Raw genomic sequence first — 21,642 nt, forward strand, 5'->3', positions numbered from 1 at the left:
TTAAGAGCAGCATGTTTTGTTCGTTTTTGGAGGTTTGGGGGCTTTTGTTTGATTTGGTTTTGCCTTCTCAGATGGCGACATAGAGAGTGACTCAGAACACAGAGTAAGAGTTCAAATCCTTCTCTATCACTTACCGGCTATATGACCTTGTCTGAGTTACTTTACCTTTCTAATGCTTCAGTTCCCTCATTCATAGAGTGAGTTTAGAGTGATTTATAATACCTTTTACCTCATATACCTCATAGGCTTGCTGTGATGATTAAATAAGTCAATACTTGCAGTGTCTAGAGCAGTACCCGGCACATGGTGTGGCACGAGTTCTTGCTATTAATAATGAAATCATCTAGTACAACAGCATAACAGTCCTTTGGTCACTTTAGAAGACTCATTTGATATGACATCCTAGGTCTTCTTGATCCCCTATGACCAGGATACTGTGAAAGGTAAGGTGGAAATAAGGAAGGAGGAGTGTAGAGGCCGTTGTTAGGGCTACAGAGCAAGACGTGAGAAAGTAATGGGGAGCAAGGAGTCGGTTACAGATTCAGATGCAGGGTACAAAGGGCTTGGCAAACGTACAGGTATATTATGATGTAAAACCAGTCGGAACTTAAAATAAAATTAACTGCCACCCTTCCTCCAAATTTAAAAGTGGAATACTGCATCAGAATGACCAAGTTTAAAATGCCACTTGATAACTTATTTTGCTTACCCTAATGTCTAAAGGATCAAATGTGATAAGCATTTCGACCTATGAAAAAAGTCATAAAAACAAACGAGAAATGTTTGGCCTATTCCAAATGGATGAGTGACAGCTAAAGTTTACTTGGATGAAGAAAGGTGACATTTCTGTAGTCCTGACACATTCTTGGAAAGAAGAAAGCGCATTCTGACAGCAATCAGACTCCAGGCCCAATTCTCAGAGCGAATCTATCCTCTCAGCATCACCATCATATTAAAAGCAGAGGGGGTGGCTGGTGACAGAGAGGCCTTTAGGGCCTCTGGTTAGACGTGAGCTCAGCAAGGCCTGAGTTGTGCTCAGGTCTGAGGTGCAAGTAGAAACGGCGAGATGAACGGGGGAATGATCTGAGTTCATTTCCTTTAGGTGCACTTTTCATAATACCGACACTCACTCCCTATCAAACTTACACAAACACCGGTCAGTACTTGCATCGACACTTTCCCCCTTTTCAAGGCATTTGGAACACTCAAGTACTCCTCTCTCCCGTACCACCAGTACCCCCAACCATTCCAAGGGCATAGGAGAATCATTTGCTCCTTGAGGTGCACTTACTTGAGTATGTATCAAGGTGTGATCCACAAACCCATGGGCCCTTTACATCTTGAATAACTTGAGTTGTTTATTTAAAATGCATACTCCTGGGACTTCCCTGGTGGTGCAGTGGTTAAGAATCTGCCTGCCAATGCAGGGGACATGGGTTCGAGCCCTGGTCCGGGAAGATCCCACATGCCGTGGAGCAACTAAGCCCATGCGCCACAACTACTGAGCCTGCACTCTGGAGCCCGCAAGCCACAACTACTGAAGCCCAAGTGCCTAGAGCCTAAGCCACCGCAATGAGAAGCCAACGCACCGCAACAAAGAGTACCTCCGCTCACCACAACTAGAGAAAGCCCGTGCACAGCAATGAACACCCAATGCAGCCAAAAATAAATAAATAAAATAAAATAAAATGCATAATCCTGAGCCCCACGTCAGACCTACTGAATCAGAACCATTGTATGTAAGGCCTGGAAAACCTGCATTTAAACATGCTCTTATGTTGCTCTTTTTATATACTGAAGTTTGAGAAGTAAGGAGTCTTTTCTGGGTTGCTTATTTTTTTAACGCTTTTTCTCACCCCCGGGGTAAAAGGTTTTGGCATTCGTCAAATAATTCATTACTAATAACAAAACTGCAACAGTTAAGAAAAGGGTGAATTCAAGGTTTCGACCATGCTGGAGGCTCCAGAATTGCTCTGGATGGTAGCCTCTGAGCAGTCTGCTCGGAGACTACCATCTAGGGGACTTGAATTAGACCTGCCTGGACACAACGAGCATCATTCTCACTTCAAGTTTTTGGTCAGTTTTTGTGCCGCGTCTGAAGGAGGAAGAGTACTGAGGGCGACAGGAGGGGGCTGAAGCCTTGGCAGGTGCCCTCTGGGGCCATCACTGATGATTGCAGTGTAAAGGTCTCTACTGCTCTCTTCCACCCCTAAGTGTTTTCTCGAAAGGCAGAAGAAGGGGTAGTGCACCAGCATGTGCCCAACAGGAACACAAGGTTTGCATGCTAGGTGGTGGGACAAAGGTTCTGAGCCACTGCCTTCCAAGCTGGGGGACATGATTCACAGGCAGGGTCCTTCCTGGTCTGCCTCATGGCCACCCACATGGATGGGCACAGACTCTCTGTCGGCTGGCCGCACAGACTTACCAGACTTCCTGCTCCCCAGCAGAGAAGGCTGACTCAGTCTGCACGTGGGGTCAGTTTCCAAGCTCTCCCGACTGGGTACGTGTCTCCACCTCTCTCTGTCTGTCCTTGGCCTGTGCCAACATTTCTGGGAAGAACAGGAAGTTCAGGGATGGCGGAAAATGTTTGGCAGGTGCCCTGAGCCCAGAGCCAGGGCACCTGCTCCGCCTGAGGGCAGAGAGGGCTGGTGGTAAAGCACAGGGGCCCCAAAAGTGTAAGGGCAAAGGCAGGAGGCAATGCTGAGGGTGCAAAAAAAACCTCTTGTCAGGTGACTCCCTACATAAACCCACCTGTCTGGGAAAGTACATGTTCTCAAACTTCAGTGCACTTTAGATAGTGTTAAAAACTCAATACTGCTAGGGGCTTCCCTGGTGGCGCAGTGGTTGAGAGTCCGCCTGCCAATGCAGGGGACACAGGTTCGCGCCCTGGTCCGGGAAGATCCCACATGCCGCCTGGGCCCGTGAGCCATGGCCGCTGAGCCTGCACGTCCGGAGCCTGTGCTCCGCAAGGGGAGAGGCCACAACAGTAAGAGGCCTGCGTACCCCAAAAAAAAAAAAAAAAAAAAATCAATACTGCTAAAAACGCAGATCCGAAGACACCACCCCCAGAGATTCTGATTCAGTAGGTCTAGGCTGGGGTCCAGGAATAAGTGTGTTTAACAAGCCCCTGGAGACTTTGAGGAAGGGGGTCCCTGGATCACACTCTGAGAAACAGGGGGCTTTAAGGCAATGGGAGTTGCCCTCCAAACTCTTTGTATTGCTTCAGGGAGGGTCCCTGTCACAAAGATCCAGGACTAGCAGGACAAAAACAGTGAGAGGATGGAGAGAATGAAGGTCAGCACCTCCTTGTGAAGCATCTGGCCATTGCTTGACTACAGCTGGTGAGCTAGGTCACTTACCCGCCGGTCCCTGACATTCCTTGCTGTTAAGCTGGACACTCAAGTTACATTATTCTGGGAAATACATATGCTTTGATGTTACAGGTTACATTTCTCAAATTAAAATTTCTTTATTTATGCTCCCATGAAAATAGAAATGTAACAGCTGAATGCAAAATAATGTGTATTCTGCTGGAAATTCCCTGAACTGGTCTGTTATCAAACAGTTACTTCACAGAGGAGCTGTAACCCAGGAGTCTCTGTTATTTTCCCTCTTGGCTACAAGCCTGCCCTGGAAAATGCCAGTCGTTTCAATCACCTGCCTTGGAAGATGTCACTCATTCTAAGTCAAGTCATGTGCACAATTCCAGATCTTTGCCAATTTAAGTGATGGCCTTAATTGGGTGCTTACGTTATGGTATGAGACTGAATCAAAACATTTTATCTGGGGTTTCACAGTGATCAGGAGAGAAAACATTTTCCTTCAAAATTCTTCACCAGAAGCACAAAAAAAGGAAATGGGAAATTATATGCATTCCTCAAAAAGAAACGTTACTAAATCTGTTACTAAATCTGTCATGCTTTTGCTCATTTAACAAAGATTTACTGAGTGTATACGGTACGCTAGGCATTGTGCTGAGCACTGGAGCACAGCTGAAAGCGAGGTCCCTGTCCTCGAGGATCAGTAAAGATTACTACAAGTGTTTTCTTCTATGAATCATTTTCAGAGACAAGCATAAATATATTTACAGCTGAACTTCGCATCACTCCATTGCATTTCTATTTCTCTAAAATAGTTTCCTTCTGTGCTTGGTAGCCTGTAAGAGTGGTTAAAAGACAGTAAATTTTAAGGAAAGGACACTGTTTTGTTTTCTTGAAGGCCTGGAATCTTAACATGAAGTTCCTTGAGCTTCTGCCCTGACGAGAGAGAGCCTGTGGAGGCCCCATCAGGATTCTTAGTGACATACAGTTAACAGTCATAAATACAACCGAACGAGCTCCCAATTGTCAAGTGACTGTTGAGATAAAAGTTCTAACTTTAGATGCACTGTCTGGAAGCCTAGCCCCACACTTAGATCATTTAATCTGTAATCTTCGCTCGCTAAGTAAAATCGAATGGATTTTGTATAATATTGACTTTCTGCCCTGTGATCTGCTGTTTACGTTTTTCCTGATGCATTCTGTGCTACTGGGGTTCCCTGGTCTCTGAAATCTCTCACTGCTCTGTGTTACAGGAGAGATGATCAAGGGGATGGTGGTATTCATGGCTGTGCCAGTTTTTCCTCTGTTGGCTGAACTTTTACAGGCTGAGTCAGTTACCCCTATAGTCTCACGTGATGAGCCCAGAACAGACTGAATGTCGTCTTGTGAGCGCAACTTGACTCACCTATGCGCACTGGCTCTTCATGGGAGAGAAAGTACACACCTCCTTGCATTAGTGCCATGGATGGGCAGTCTCCGCCCACTGTTTGAAGGTTCACCACAGCTCTGTTTTAGGAGTTAAATCATGGCTTGCCAATCAATGCTTCTCAAAGGATGATCGTAGACCACCACATTCATTGAATTATCAGGGTGTTTATTTAAATTGCAGGTTCCCAGACAGCCTATGAAATCTGAATCTCTGGGGCTTGGGACCCAGAAATCCACTTCTAAACAAGCGCCCCAGAAGCACTATGTTTGAGCCAGAACAAGGATGCTAAAATGGCCAGCTTGCTGTGTGACTCTGTACTAGGTGCAGTTGTTCCCAAACTTTGTTACAAGATGGAGTCGCTAGGGATCTTTTAAAAATACCGATTGTGGCTCACACCCCCAGACATTAGGATTCAATAGGTGTACGGTGCAACCTGGGCATCAGGAGTTTTTAAGCTCCTCAGACCATCCTAACGTGCAGCAAAGTCTAGGAACCACTGCACCAAAGCGCATCTATTAACTCCAGCTTTATCTGCAAATTGCCTCGGATCTATTTACCCAAAGCAAATGGAATTCTGGGCCACCTGGACAGGCCAGGAGTTAAGAGCACTGATTTTGTGAATGATATTTCCTGTGCGTCATGTGTAGAAGGCAGTGAACTACCAAACAGGATACTAATTTAGAGACAGGAATACGGCTGACTAGAGATGTTTCACTCGTGTTTGACTCATTAGGAAAATAGAGGAGTTTCTCTGTCTCCGTTCAGCATTGCTAACCCAGAAACTGATTTTAATCAACCATATCCTATTTCAAGCTTTTCAAACTGTGGGTTGTAACTTATTATTGGGCTCTTAAATCATTTTAATGGCTTTGAGCCAGCATTTTTTATGGAATGGAATGGAACAGAACAGAAAATATCAGAGAGCACCTCACACAGAAGAGCCAATAATTGTTTTGGGAACCACAAATATATCTTACTATAGTTCATGGTTAAAAAAAAATATATATATCTCAGTACTGCCCTCCACAATGCCTTCACAGTGTGATTCCATCTCTCTCTGAATCCCATTTTGCCTTGCTTTGATCTTCCCGGTTGACAGGGATTTCTAAATTTCTACCGCTGAATTTAAAGAATGGCTGCAGTTGAATCTGGTGGCTTCATTCCGTTCATTTGGAAAGTACAGAGAGGAAAATGAGCCAGGCTTGTTGCAATGTGCCTGAAAAAGTCATCTCTGAGAAGGGCTCAGATGCTGAATGCGCAACTTTCTCTTTCAGAAAGAACTGGCAATAAACCCATCCTGCCTAAAAGTTTTGAGAAGTAGAGCTTTTAGCTCTTCTCCTAACAGAGCCTCATGTACGCACTCTGCTTTAAAGGCAAAAGACATCTGCCTCAGTTTCAACTGAATCTGCGATTACCGGAATATTGTTTATTAATGGACTTAATTGGTCCTTTGGTTTGAAGGCAATAAAATTTTGCCTTAAAGTAGCAGATCCTACTCCATCAAGCCACAATTCAAGACACAAGTAAATACAAACATATATGTGTGTGTGTGTGTTTGTGTATATGTGTGTGTGTGTATATATATATATATATTTTTTTTTTTTTTTTTACTCTGATTTGAAATATTAGAAAGGGTTCTTCGGGATATGCAATATGAAAATTGCTGAGCAGAGCTGAACTAGCCAGAAAACCAGAAGGAAAAAAGATAGCAAGAGAAATTCAAGGCAAATGTAATGGCAAGATATTGAATAAAATAGCAACGTCAGGGTGTGGATAGGGTCTGAGGGAGCGCGGCATGAAGACAGACATGTGAAGGAGACAGGGTAGTGTGAGGACCAGCCAACTGATGGTGCAGCCAAACTGTAGCAAATCAATACCTGTGGCTAACATAGCCTTAGAGATGAGGATAATGACCACATTCTGAATATACCATCAGTCTCTGGTTAAAATGGCCTGAGGCGCTGATGAGGATATCATTCCATGTAATAACAAATGCTCTTTGAATTGATTTGATTAACAATCTAGACTTTTCTTTCAATGGACCAACAACTCAATTTCCAAAGATGGGGTTACTTTGGATAAGATGTGTAACCCTGCAGGAAATAACAAAAATTATTCTGCCTGTACACTCTTGGAGGATACAATAATGTCTAGTTCATCTTTCACAGCACCTAGTAAAGTACGCAATAAATTTGGGCTGAACATTTAAACCCCCCCCCCACCTGCTTTCCTAGCTCTACATGTCCCTTTCCAATCAGTGGGTGTGCTAGACGGCAGGGACTGGGGGGAGGTTACCTAACTCTCGCTTTAGGGTTCGCATTAAATTAACCCTCACTCTGCATATTTGCTTTTTGCTAAGAAGCCAAGAAAGGACTTGCCAGCATAAGTTGATCCATATTCCTGAATAAAAAATAACCAGAAGTAAAGTTATTCTTTGGTCAAATGACAGAGATTGCAGCCAGTATATAAATGCAGGCATTTTTGGAAACTGCACTATGAATCCCAAGACTATAACTGTTAGACAACTGATACGAAATGTCTGAGAATAGTCTTCCAGGGAAAAGGTGAAGGGTTGCAAGTCTTCAAGCACAGAGCCAAGACAGGTCAAGTTCATCTATTAACTTCTTATCATCAGATTTAATCATACTCTGCAAGTCTTAAAAAAAAACCAAACAGATTATCTAGATCATGCAACAACTTTGAAATGCACTGAGAAACAAGACAAGAATTCTCAGACTCATTCTTTGACCACCAGAGAGAGTCCAATTCCCCAGGCATGGGCAGACACCTTCAAAGCTAATATAAATAACCTGAGTTTTATCTAAAACTAGCCTCTTGTTGGTAAATATTGGCTCTGTAGTTGTTACTCTGTTTATTTCAAATACTGAATAAACAGAATCTTCATTCAGTGGGGCAGTGATTTTTGAACATTGCTGTAGGTCAGAATTTCCTGCAGAGCTTGGTAAACATGTAAATGCCTGGACCCAATTTCATTAAATTATCCAGGAAGATTAAAAGGATGCTTACACCTGGACCTCACTCTAGACCAATTGAATCAGAATCTCAAGGGATAAGGTGAAGGCACTGGTATTTTCTAAAAGGCACTCAGGATAAGGCAAAGGTGCAACACTGGGTCAAGAATTCCTGCCCTATTGAGTCTGGTTTAGCAGGTGATGGTAGAGCCTAGCCCTCTCCATATATAAGAGATGTCACAAGTGATTCAGACACCCACGACCTGTGGACCATATTCTCAAAGCACTGGCCTGGATCACATCAAGGATCTAGGTAACTCTAAAGCTCTATGGGTCAGTGACTTTCAAAATGGCATATCTCACTTCTCCTTTGAGTTCTTTTCTGTTATAGCAACACCTCTTAAATAAAACTCAGTCTGCATGGTAAGGAGGGAGGATTACTTTAAGCAGGAAAACCAGATTCATAAACCGATTACAGATGGTTAAGGATACAAACTGTGTCACATTAGGGCAAAAGTTGATTTTCATCTGAATGTGTTAGAATTTCATAAGCAAATGATTGCATTTCTCAATCAAAAGTAACTCAAAATTCATATCTAACAAAAATCAGTTTTAGAAACAAGCTTTAATTCAGAAAACATTTATACTAAATCATACTGAACATTTAAAAGTCCACTTAAAAAGTCAAGGTGGGGGAACTTCCCTGGTGGTCCAGTGGTTAAGAATCTGCCTTCCAATGCAGGGGATACAGGTCCAATTCCTGGTCAGGGAACTAAGATCTCACATGCCGTGGGGCAACTAAGCCCTCGCGCCGCAACTACTGAGCCTGTGTGCCACAATGAAATATCCCGCGTGCCACAACTGACCGATGAAGCAAAAAAATAAATAAATAAATAAATAAAAGAAAATGATTCCTCATGCCCCTATATAATCCTTAAAAAAAAAAAGTCAAGGTGGTAAGTACAAGGATAGTCACTGCAGCATTATTTTTAGTAGCAAGAAAATTAAAACAACTTAAAACTCTATTCAAAAGAGAACTACTTATATAAAATACTGTACACAGTTAACTAGAATGCAGCCATTAGAAAGAATGGGACTTGCCTGGTGGCCCAGTGGTTAAGAATCCGCCTGCCAATGCAGGAAACATGGGTTCGAGTCCTGGTCCAGGAAGATCCCATGTGCCACAGAGCAACTAAGCCCATGTGCCACAGCTACTGAGCCTGTGCTCTAAAGCCTACGAGCCACAACTACTGAAGCCCACGTGCCACAACTACTGAAGCTGGCGTGCATAGAGCCCGTGCTCCACAGCAAGAGAAGCCACCGCAATGAGAAGCCCGCGCACCGCAATGAAGAGTAGTCCCCGCTCACTGCAAATAGAGAAAGCCCGCGCACAGCAACAAAGACCCAATGCAGCCAAAAATAAAATAAATAATAAAATTTGTAAAAAGTATATGCGAAATGCTGTGGGGACTACGAAGATAATATGCTCTTTGCCCTTCCAAAGGGTCTTAGCAGGGGAAACATTTGTGTCTAACATTATCATAATACAAGGCAAGAGAAAGCACCGTGGTGGAGCTTTGAAGGGGAGAAATCCTCAGGGAAGGAGAAGGAAGGAATCAAGGAAGGCTTCAAAGAAGAAGTCCTGGTTAATTAGGAGTTTGAAAGGAGGGGTCAGGATGAAATGTTATGCGATCCACATGTTCGGCACTGTACTAAGTGCTTTGTATACATTATCACGTTTTATTCTTTTAATCCAAACAATTCTAAGTATTCTTGTTCCCAATTTTAGATGAATAAACCAAAACCTAAAGAAGAGACCTTCCCCAGATGTCCTAGTCCACATTTAATGTCACCTCACTTCCTACTGGCCGCCTCTGTTAGGGACTGCTCACATGCATTGCCTCCTATACCGATATATAACTTGTGTGTGTGTGTGAATGTGTGCACGCGCGCTCGTGAGTACATATTCCTTATCTCTGATACTAGTAAAAACTACTTGAGACAGGAACCTTTATTTTATATTTCTTGAATATCCCCCATTATTTGCTCACATAGTAGACAGTGAAATATATAGGGTAATATATTAGCGCTAAACCAAGTCTGTATAATCTAGCTATTTTTATTTTGTGTAAAGGTTTTATGACAGCAGATGAAAGAAAATTATTTGAACACCTCAAATCTCCTCATCTGAAATACTGGGTTCCATTCATCTGGTTTGGAAATCTTGCAGCTAAAGCCCGGAAGGAAGGTAGAATCAGAGACAGTGTTGATCTGCAATCATTGATGACTGTAAGTACATAGTAAACTGTCAGTAAAAGATGCTAATCAGAGACCAACAGGGACCTGGATGCAACAGGTTGGACCTGGACGAGTCCAATTTGTTCAATCCTGGTTCCAAAGGAACCAGAAAGACTGGGCTAGTATCAGAACCCTCAAATGCAGGAGGAGAATAGTAAACAGTTTAACTCAGATTGATTGCAGGTTGTTGCTTAGAGGCTGTTTTAAACAGAAGTAGGCTTTGTAATAGGCTCTGTAAGAAAATGTTCTTTGATTGATCAGCAATGTCTGCCAGGGCTCGGAAGGATCTGGTGCCCTCAAGGCATATTTGCCATCCCTAGCTCCAGGATCCCAGACCAAATCTGGAGTAGAAATAACCCCCGCCCCCAGTCAGTTCCCCAAAATACGAATATCCCAAGGTTAACCCAGCTTTCCAGACGCTCCAGGAAACAAAACCATGTTTTCATTCAATGAAATAATCCTGAATTCATTTGAGAAACGAATTTATAGAAGGGCTAGAGGGATTTGTGTCATGACAGTCTCCTGCCTCAATTAGGCTAAAAGGAGTGAATGATTTAAAAATAGCTCCCAATTTAACGTATACTCATTCTCCCAGTCTTAAATAATAACTTGTGTTCAATAGAGAAAAAAGAAATCAATGGATCCCAGTCCTTCCTGCTTTAAACAGGGATAGATTTTCTGTCAATAGAAGCATTCTAAAGTCTTCATTTGTTGGGGGAACGGTTTAGGATGTATTTAGTTCTTTTTTCTAAGACCTACAGTAAGCATGTTTTCAAAAGCAATCGAGGAAACAAAAAATAATCTGCTCTCCACATAATTTAGAAATGATTTATTTAAAATATTAACCACTGCCTTCCTACCACCACTTGGGGCCAATATATATGTTGGAAATTATGAATTCAACAGAGTAGGGGATATTTCTATACAGTCCTGATTTATCTTAATATTTTTTAAAATGTCCAACTGTACTCAAGCCCTTTTGCACATTGCTGAATTATGTTGATAGCTTGTCATTTTCAAAATTTTCCTTTTGGAGTGGATTTCAGAACCAATTTCTAGCCTTTCAAAGTCTCTCTCATCATTTTACAGGTGTATTCCTAAAAGTCATGGCCATATTCTGAATCCCAGTAAATATTTATTACCACACCCATCACCTTAGTAAATCGTGTTTAATTTGTTTCTGGCTTAGGAAATGAACCGATTTCGCTCCTGGTGCAGCCTCTTATTTGGTTATGACTGGGTTGGGATTCCGCTGGTCTACACCCAGGTATCAAATCCTTGGCACGTGATTTTTCTTTCTACTTGCCCACTTTGGCATGCTGTCTCTCTCGGGCAGCCAGCGCTGTGCTCTCACTCGGGTTTCTCTCTGTTTCAGGTTGTCACGCTAGCTGTCTACACCTTCTTCTTTGCGTGCCTGATTGGACGCCAGTTTTTGGACCCCACCAAAGGCTACTCAGGGCATGACTTAGATCTTTACATTCCGATCTTTACTCTCCTACAATTCTTCTTCTATGCAGGATGGCTCAAGGTAGCCAACAGTCTTAGTGCCTGAGACCTGCTCTGTAATCTCTGTCATGTTCCAGACTCTGCACACTGATCCCTTACTGAATCACTCATTCATGAGTGAGTCAAAGGTAGATTTAACACTTAATAGCTCGGAGGTGTTATTACTTTTCAACCGGGCATTAAAGTGGCAGGGATGTGGTGAGTACTGTACTGTAGGGGTCTGAAGCAGCTCATTTATGCAGACGCTACTCTTTTATGGCCACTGATTGTTTTAAGTCTTTGTGTGCTCGCATTAGGATTACAATAATGTAATTAAAGTAATAAGTGTACCTGCATTGATACTTTATACCACAACAAGCAACTAAGCAGAGTAAAAGAGAGTAAATAAGAAGCCTTGTATCTCAGACTTAAGCATTAATATTATATTATTATCTTGGTTCTGCTCAACTCTGTAGATAGTTAGCTTCTATCCCCTGAAATCCCACTAGCTGTGCCACGACATTAAATGCATTCCATTTTCAAAACCAGAACTGAGACTCAAAGGAATTCATCGGAATCAAAACCAGAAACCCCAGGATTAATAACAATATTTGGTTTGCCAGGAAATTAAAAACAGGTCAGAGCAGTGAAAACAACTAGTCCACTCATCAGTGTAGAATTTTATTTGTTCCCACTACCATCTTCCCCCAACCCCAGGTGTATGTAAAAGTGTCAGAGGCCTGATTCTTCCATCTCTTTTGTACGTGACAGAAAAAGATAAAAGACAATGGCTTCATTAAGTTAACTGAATTCTAAAGACAGTTTGAAGATAATTTTAATAAAATAGAATTTCAAATGTTTGACCTTCCAAACTGCCACAGTGTATCGTTGAGGCCTTCCAGGTTGTGGAAGCATTTTCTCTGCAGATGCCTTTACTTTCATTGGTTTGAATTTTAACCAGGAAAAATAAATATGTTGGCACTTCAAGTTATCCTCCAAAGAGTAAAGGCATTTCCTTTACAAATGGCAAAAACAGTTTTAACCAGATGACAGTGACTCAATTATTTTTACCCATTTAAGACAGAGAAAGAGTAATAGAAACTAATAGCTCTCATTTCCCATTAGAGAAAAAAGTAGACTCTACTTCTATAAACACAAACTCACCACAATTGGCCCAAACACTCAATCACTCTGGTCTATTGTCCTTTCCCCTGAGTTGTGCTGAGCTTTTTATTTTTCACTTTGTGTCCACATGAGATGTTCGGCCAGCCTGGAAGGAAGAGCCAGCAGTTCCTGCCTTCTGAAGTACTCTCTAAAATATTAAGTCTTTTCCTTTATAAAATATTTTGAAGGCAAAATATGAAAAGACAATCTTAGCCCTATTAAGAGATAGGTAACCCTAAGAGAAGGGAGTTTTCCCACCCAGTGGACTGGATCTCAGTTTCTAAACAGTTTTGTCTTGACAGTTCTAATATTTATAAATCTTTTCAAAGTGTGAAAACCCATCATAATCTTATGAATGGTGTATTACTCAGCTGTTTGCTGGAAATGGAGCCTCCAAGTGAGTAAAGGATACTTTTGTGACATAGTCAATTCAGAAACATGGATATCATTTTTGTAGTTAAATGTAGACTCTAATACTATATGCAGGATGGATCCCATAAAAGTGAAATTCTGGATGTAACAAAAATATTTTCAGGACCCATCCAGTGGCCCATTTAATTTAAGGAAAACCCCAGACAAGAAAGGTAGACAGCCCCTTGGAACTTGCAATGAACGACTCTGACAATGGATATTGCTGTGAGTGATCCAGGGGCATGGGCCCTGCCACAAGCTGTCCCTTAGAACAAAGGGATGTCCTTCTCTAAGTCAGTGGTTGTCAACAATGGCCACACATCAAAAACTCCTGGGAGCTCTACTCAATAATGATGCCTGGGCTCAACCTCACACCCATTAAATCAGAATCTCGGGGTGGGGGGTGGGGTGCGGACCCAGCCATCAATTTGCTTTAAAAGCTCTCCAGGTGATTTTGATGTAGTGGTTAGACTTAAATCCTAAAAAAAACGTAGGTAGATTTTCTACCAAATAGTCTCAGAATCTAGGAACTCAACTAATCAATGGCGCTTTTGCTTTATACACTTGTAAGTTTTTTACATCTAGGCCCAATGTAAAACCACACACACACACACACACACACACACACGTCCAGGTAATAAAAATCAAAGGGAATTAATGAAAATAGAGACTAACAGGTGAGACATATTTGGCATATAAATCTCTCATCAAGAAAGCTATTCAGCTCAGGAACATGGTAAGAACATCTAATAGTTATCAACTGTTAGAAGATATATGGTAAGAAGTTACTTAACTTCAAAGTAACTTACTAGATAGCCATAAATCCCTTAAGGTAAAACTAAGTAAGAAAAATTCCAACTTTATGACTTACTAGCTCTGTGACTCTTTCATTTAGCAGTTATGTCCAATAATTATGAAATCTCCTTGTATTATTTTGTGAAGTCTTTCTTTGCTGTTTAACCTTGCCCACATTTACATTTTATCTCATCACCTGGCCCTTTGTAAATTCTTTCAGAGCACAGGCTACGTACCCTTCAAAGTGCCCAGCACAGTGCCTATCACAATGCTTTTTTGATATTTGCTGGCTGATTTGTACCTGCGAATCAGTCATTTGGCTCCTAAACAGCCCGTGGCTTCTCCTAGTTGGGGCCTGCATTGTCACCAGCTGAACAGACAGAGTCTGTGGAGAGCAGACTCTGCAGGTGCATGACTCACAGTCTGAGTCCATTCTCACTGGCTGATAAATATCTGCATCTGCAGAACAACCCACTCCGCTCTAGGCTTCCTATTATGAAAGGTGACCCAAGAAAGCAGAGAGTGAAACAGGAATCCTCTTCAACCTTCACTCGTAGTCTTCACAGCATCACAGTGGACTTATTCTATGTTCTCAATTGCAGGTAGCTGAGCAACTTATCAACCCTTTTGGAGAAGATGATGATGATTTTGAAACTAACTGGTGCATTGACAGAAATCTGCAGGTTAGAGGAGTTTTTCTTTCCTTTACAAACATTAATAATCTAAACAGACTCTGAATGCCGGCCCCTGAACTTGAGTGCTTTAGCCACAAACAAAAGAGGTTTGGCTATTCGGTATGTTGTTTCGAGGTCACGGGCCCTGGATCTCAGTTCCAGTAAAATTTAGTCCCTTTTTTTTTTTTTTTTTTGTGGTACGTGGGCCTCTCACTGTTGTGGTCTCTCCCATTGCGGAGCACAGGCTCCGGACACGCAGGCTCAGCGGCCATGGCTCACGGGCCTGGCTGCTCCACGGCATGTGGGATCTTCCCGGACCAGGGCATGAACCCATGTCCCCTGCATTGGCAGGTGGACTCTCACCAACTGCGCCACCAGGGAAGCCCAATTTAGTCCCTTTTAAATACAATTTCAAGCCAGTTTTCTTTGTAGGTTTCTTTACTAACTTTATATAGCCACTTCCATCTCAGTACAGATCAATATTTTAATTCATTCTTTAATCTGTTTCCTATTGCCACCTAAAAAAATTAACAATGACATAAAGTGGCAGCCACACAGTTCCCAACTCACATCATGTAGGTCCCTGCAGTCAGATGTCCAGCAGCTGGACACTGGAAACATGGGTCACACCAGCCTGTGTCTCAAATCTCCCTCAATCACACCAAATGGGACCCCAGAGCCTTTACCCTGAAGCATTATTTCAGAGAGATTGTTCATGAAGACGCAGCATGAGAGAATTTTGCTTTTAGGCAAGACTCCTCAACCCATTCTCTTCCCTGAGAACTACAGGCTGAGAAAAGGGCTTCAACTTGCTCATCTGTTTCAAGCCCTTACTCGGTTCTTACACAAGTTAAAACATTTTGCTGTTGGTTCACAAACTGGCCCCAGTACACAGGGGGCAAGGCAGACCGCTCCAGATTGGTAGATGGTAGATTGGTAGATGGCAGGTTTAACAAGCTAGGAACTTAATTAAGAGGCTTGTCTTCAGTGGATACAAGATGAGTAGACCTCCACACCTACCTGCCAGAATCCTAAAATTTGATATAGAGGCCTTACTGGGGTTCAGTCATGTATTCAGTCCAGATGGTCTCAACAGCACATTACTCTCTCAAGGTTGTGTCCTTGAAACAGCTCCCACTGTGGGAACAGTGGGCAGAATGTACATTCCAAGGACAGGGGAGAGGAGCCTCCGATTACTCTTGTCCAGCTCACAGGTCACGACCTCTGTATTGAGCTCTAACAATCACATCGCCAGCCTGCTGAGGAGGAAGTGTAATGCCTACACCACTCACTCTTTGTAAAAATTAGATTTCCAGAGGCTTAATAATTTATTCATGCATCAGTTTGTCAAAGTCAAAAGGAGAAGACCACTATAACCCTGAACAGTATAGGCTTGTTGATGTATTTTTCTAAACAAACAAACAAAAATTCAGGGCACATAAGAAATGATATCAAGTATAAATATGTTTATGGAATCAATGAAATGGGATATTGAAATCTTCGGCTTCCTGCAATATCTGGGATTATGTGGTTGCTGTCAGGAGAGCCACTAGACAATTAGAAAACTTTGAGCAAAGAAGAAAAAGGTGTCTCTCCTGCCTCCAGATAAGAGGCACTCCACTCTGGGGTATGCGGCTTGATGAATCTAGTCTGGGCAGTTTTATGGCTCCACTTATCCCCACTGCCAAGTGCTCTTATGCAGTGAATGACATGTATAACTCTCTGTAGCAGCACGGGTTGAAGCAAATATGAACTAGAGACACTTGTATATTCACTCATTCACACTGTGCTCTATCCCATTCCAAACCCCAGCACCCACTAAACTTATTCTTTCTTTATAAATACAATTCACATCTGAATTATTCTAACACTATAATGATGATTTTAGGTCTCCCTTTTAGCCGTGGATGAAATGCACATGAGCTTACCCAAAATGAAGAAGGACATTTACTGGGACGATTCTGCTGCTCGACCGCCGTATACACTGGCAGCTGCTGACTACTGCATACCCTCATTTCTGGGGTCAACAGTTGAAATGGGGTAAGCGCATTTTTAAAAATCATCAATATTTAGAAGAGAAGTCACTGTTCTGATCTTTTTGTGATGTGGTCCTGAAGTTACTTTCATAAGAACTCTCAATTATTAATATCTTACAATGGTGGCCTTTTCAAATTTTCAGACATAATTAATATGTCCAAGAGAGTGAGAAATTAAAGAGACTGTAGTTTCTGATTTAAATATGGTGTGTGTGTGTTTTGAGGTAATTTGCATTGTACCTTGCTTTTATACCACAGCAAATTTTCCAGTAGTTGTGAAACTATCCTCTGTCTTTCCTTCCAACTTGAAGAGTAGTTTACTATTTTAATTATACAGTTGTTTATTATTTAATTATGACTATCATAATGGAATGCATCTTAACAAGTATTTGTTGAGTATATACCATGTGTAGGCACTGTGTTAAACTATTCTGAGACAAGCAAGCCTTAAGATAAATTTTATCAAAACTGTTCTCTAAGATTATATTTTGATCAAACTGACTTGTTTAGTATACAAGCCAGTGTCTGTTCAGTTGTTTTAACATAACAATCTGTCCCTATGTACTATGAGCTTTAAATAAAGGGGCTGAGGCCGGCAGTAAATCATGCACAGTTCTTGAATAATTTTATTAAATCTGATAATGTATCTGATTTTGGAGAAATGTGTGAATGTGGGGGAAGTTTAAGTATATTTGCTGAAGGCAGACGGTACAGTTTCCAAGTAACTTAAAGAGTATGGACAAATTTAGAAAAGTAAAAAGAGCCCCTCCAAAAAATTACAGAAAAAAGAAAAACTTCTACGGAGTTTTTCTTATAACTTTTTGGCAAAACTATGGTTCGTTTTTCCCTGAAGTCAGTTCTAAGCAGATTTGTGAAGTGAGATCGTGTCTAAAGTTGCCACCTGTGACTTTCTTTCTCTTCCCCCAATACAGTTCAGCCCTCCTCTTTCTCTACTGTTAAAAAACAAAATTCAACTGAGTAAATTTTAAAGATCTTACTGCTTTACTCAACAATTCATGAATTGGGCAGCATCCAATCTAGCAAAGAGAAAGGAGCTTCAAGGGGCCATACAAGTGAAAGACTTGTGTAGGCAGAAGGGGGCAGGAAAAAGGCTGTTACACCAGGCAAAAAAGTGGGTTGGTTATTACAAGGTCACTTTCCTATAGGAGATGGCAGGGGTCTAGAAGGCAGACTACCTAAGCAGTGCTGATCAGGCAAATCCTGATTGATTGGTTTAAGATTCCATTTCTGGAAGAACCGAAACCATGTCTCCGTTTGGTGACATGGGGCTTAGCATAAGTGACTCTATTTTGGGCCTGTTGTCTTGTTTTTAATACTAGTATGAGAATATCTAGCTTCAATCCTATCCCTATAAGGCTTTATTTTTAGCTCAGTGTCTCCTAATCCTCAAAAATAATGGTTTGGGGTGCTCCTCCAAAATAACCTCTGAGGCTGAAACCTCTTCAAGACCCAAAGAAAAAGATGACTGAAAGTGGAATCTCAGGAATTATGGCAAATAATGAGATGATGCAGGAGCCAGGACGCTCACCTTGCTGCCTTCAAAGCACAGCTTGGTGAAGGTTGCCTACTCCTTGCTTCGGCTTCTAGATGCCTGCTAAGCCTGGGCCCTCCTGTCCAGGACCTCCTCCAGACCAAGGTACTCATCCCTACCCCAGCAGACTGCTCAGTCTCCATAAACAGTAATTTCCTGCTGTGCACTTCTCAGCCTTTTGTAATATTGGGTTGGCAAAAACGTTCTCAGCCTTTTGTAATATTGGGTTGGCAAAAACGTTCGTTCGGTTTTTTCCGTAAGATGGCTCTAGTAGCGCTTAGTTGTCTTTAGTCCTCATTCAAAACAATTTTGTTAGGTTGTATTGTGACAGCTGTCATATCAGTGTGCATTTAAAAAATACTTACCGAAATTGGTGAAATTTTGTGTAGCCATTTTAATACTGAAGATGGAAGGAAAAAAGCAGCATTTTCGGCATATTATGCTTTATTATTTCAAGAAAGGCAAAAACGTAACTGAAATGCAAAAAAAAGATCTGTGCAGTGTATGGAGAAGGTGCTGTGACTGATCAAACGTGTCAAAAGTGGTTTGCGAAGTTTCGTGCTGGAGATTTCTCGCTGGACGATGCTCCACAGTCGGGTAAACCAGTTGAAGTTGATAGCAATCAAATCGAGACACTAACTGAGAGCAATCAATGTTATACCACGCGGGAGATAGTCCACATACTCAAAATATCCAAATCAAGCGTTGAAAATCATTCGCACCAGCTTGGTTGTTAATCGCTTTGATGTTTGGGTCCCACATAAGTTAAGCGAAAAAAACCTCTTGACCGTATTTCCGTGTGCAATTCTCTACTTAAATGTAACGAAAATGTTCCATTTTTAAAACAAATTGTGACGGGCGATGAGAAATGGATACTGTACAATAATGTGGAACAGAAGACATCGTGGGGCAGGTGAAATGAACCACCAACAACCACACCAAAGGCCGGTCTTCATCCAAAGAAGGTGATGCTGTGTATATGGTGGGATTGGGAGGGAGCCCTCTATTATGAGCTCCTTCCGGAAAACCAAATGATTAATTTCAACAAGTACTGCTCCCAGTTAGACCAACTGAAAGTGGCACTCGACAAAAAGCATCAGGAATTAGTCAACAGAAAACGCATAATCTTCCATCAGGATAATGCAAGACCACATGTTTCTTTGATGACCAGGCAAAAACTGTTACAGCTGGGCTGGGAAGTTCTGATTCATCCACCGTATTCACCAGACATTGTACCTTCGGATTTCCATTTATTTTGGTCTTTACAAAATTCTCTTAATGGAAAAAATTTCAATTCCCTGGAAGACTGTAAAAGGCACCCGGAACAGTTCTATGCTCAAAAAGATAAAAAGTTTGGGGAAGATGGAATTATGAAGTTACGTGAAAAATGGCAGAAGGTAGCGGAATAAAAGGGTGAATACGTTGTCCAATAAAGATCTTGGTGAAAATGAAAAATGTGTCTTTTATTTTTACTTAAAAACCAAAGGAACTTTTTGACCAACCCAATATATTCTGCAGTGGCAGTTTCATGGATATCTGGCAACCTTCTCAATTTTGAAAATTAATAGGAGAGGGTTTTCTGTGAGTTTGCTTTTAGGTCACTGAGTAAGCTTTAAACTTCCCCTCCACTCCCGTCATTAATTAATGCAAAGTATCTGAAGATCTGCCTTGTGAAAGAGAAGAGACCAGCACCATTGATAGGGCCGGGGAATCATCGTAATGACTCTATTTGGACTGCAAGTACCACTTGTTCTCCATTTCTAATGTCCATTGAATTGTTTTTGCATGATGGTTAAAGTGATAATTTATTTTGATCCTCAAGATTTTTATCTTGATCTACATATTCATCCTAATCATCATAATTTTACATTCCTTTGCAAGTGTCCATGTTCTTTAGAAAGAATTAAAATACGTATTTCTCCTATTTCTAAACACAGAAACATAGCATTAGGAATTTACAAGACCTTGGAGAAAATATATAACCCAAATGATTACTGGGAAGATTAAACTAGATGGTAAGCATAAAAACACTCTAGATATAAATGTACAGCATTATTATCAACTAGTACAGATTTCTTATTTGTGGATGTCAAACTGAGGCACAGAAAGATTAAACAAATCTAAGCTATTTTTCATATTAAACTAACCTTGGAAATTTGGGAAAGAAAATAAAATGCTTGAGAGGAAACCAGGAGGTAGAGTGTTTAAGAATGGAACAAAAGGGACTTCCCTGGTGGGCCAGTGGTTGAGACTCCACGTTTCCAATACAGGGGGCACGGGTTTGATCCCCGGTCAGGGAACCAGGATCCCACATGCGCATGGCACGGCCTAAAAAATAAAAATTATTTAAAAAGAAAGAAGGGACTTTCCTGGTGGCACAGTGGTTAAGAATCCTCCTGCTAATGTAGGGGACACGGGTTCTAGCCCTGGTCCGGAAAGATCCCACATGTCGCGGAGCAACTAAGCCCGTGTGCCACAACTACTGAGCCTGAGCTCTAGAGCCCGCGAGCCACAACTCCTGAGCCTGCGTGCCACAACTACTGAAGCCTGCACGCCTAGAGTCCGTACTCTGCAACAAGAGAAGCCACTGCAATGAAAAGCCCGCGTGCTGCAACGAAGACCCAACGCAGCCAAAATAAATAAATTAATTAATTTTTTAAAAAGAAGTAAATGTTCTAGGTCTAGAGTCACAAAATGTTAGTGAAAATAAACAGGTCTATGATTTTTAAAAATAAATAAAGACTCATCACCTACTTTAAAAAAAAAAAAAAAGAATGGAGCAAAAAGTTACCAGTTGTCAGAGAGAATCCTGTAGTTAAGATGGCCTATTTACTAGCAGGATGGACCAGGCACAGGCAAAGGCCAGGGTCTATTAGGGGAGGCTTTTCTGAGACGTTTAACTGGACTCTGCTAGAACCAATTGATCAAAGAAACAACTAGGCAAAAGCTCACTTGATCTTGACTTTCTGCGTGAATGAGGACCCTAAAGGAGAGCCTCACAGTCCAGGAAAGGTCACTGCAGGAATTCAGGCTTTTGGAAGCCAGCAGTCACAGGAATGCCCTCATCGATCCATTAGTGTCGATTCTTTCAATGACTGTGCTATTAGACAAGATGTTTCTGGTTGCCTATGACAGAAAACCAACTTAAACTAACTTAAGTAACAAGGGGTTTCTTGGGTCACATTCAGAAAGTAGTCTAGCTTTGGGTGTGACTGGATCCAGAGGCTCAGATATGTCACCAAGACCCGCATTGCCCTCCCTGTCCCTCAGTTCTACTTTTCTCTCCACTGGCTCAGGTTTCAGGAGGCTCTCCCCTCCTGACAGCAGAAAGGCAAGATGGCAGCCAGCAGCTCCAGATGACCAACCTATCTTCTCAGCAAATCCTGTGGAAAGAGCACACCTCCTTTCTAACTCTTAAAACTAAAGTACTGGCTTTATTATGATTGGCTGGGCTTGGCTAACATGCCCATTCCTGAACCAATAACTATCAACAGGAAGACACAATA

At 41.7% G+C, this 21,642-nt stretch overlaps 2 protein-coding genes across 2 annotated transcripts in view; one reads left to right on the plus strand and one right to left on the minus strand.

The window, feature by feature from the left end:
• Positions 1 to 21,642, minus strand: part of RAB3IP (RAB3A interacting protein) — a 155,921-nt gene that overhangs the window by 102,812 nt on the left and 31,467 nt on the right. The window lies entirely within an intron of this gene.
• The window catches only part of BEST3 (bestrophin 3), a 40,513-nt gene that overhangs the window by 5,793 nt on the left and 13,078 nt on the right, over positions 1 to 21,642 (plus strand). Inside the window, exons 4-8 of the mRNA XM_024737143.1 lie at positions 9,856 to 10,010; positions 11,209 to 11,286; positions 11,395 to 11,547; positions 14,477 to 14,557; positions 16,437 to 16,588. Of these exons, the coding sequence (XP_024592911.1) occupies positions 9,856 to 10,010; positions 11,209 to 11,286; positions 11,395 to 11,547; positions 14,477 to 14,557; positions 16,437 to 16,588 (619 nt within the window). The remainder of the gene's footprint in view (positions 1 to 9,855; positions 10,011 to 11,208; positions 11,287 to 11,394; positions 11,548 to 14,476; positions 14,558 to 16,436; positions 16,589 to 21,642) is intronic.

Source organism: Neophocaena asiaeorientalis, unplaced genomic scaffold (genome assembly GCF_003031525.2).
Source record: "Neophocaena asiaeorientalis asiaeorientalis breed wild unplaced genomic scaffold, Neophocaena_asiaeorientalis_V1.1 scaffold134, whole genome shotgun sequence".
NCBI classification, from domain to species: domain Eukaryota; kingdom Metazoa; phylum Chordata; class Mammalia; order Artiodactyla; family Phocoenidae; genus Neophocaena; species Neophocaena asiaeorientalis.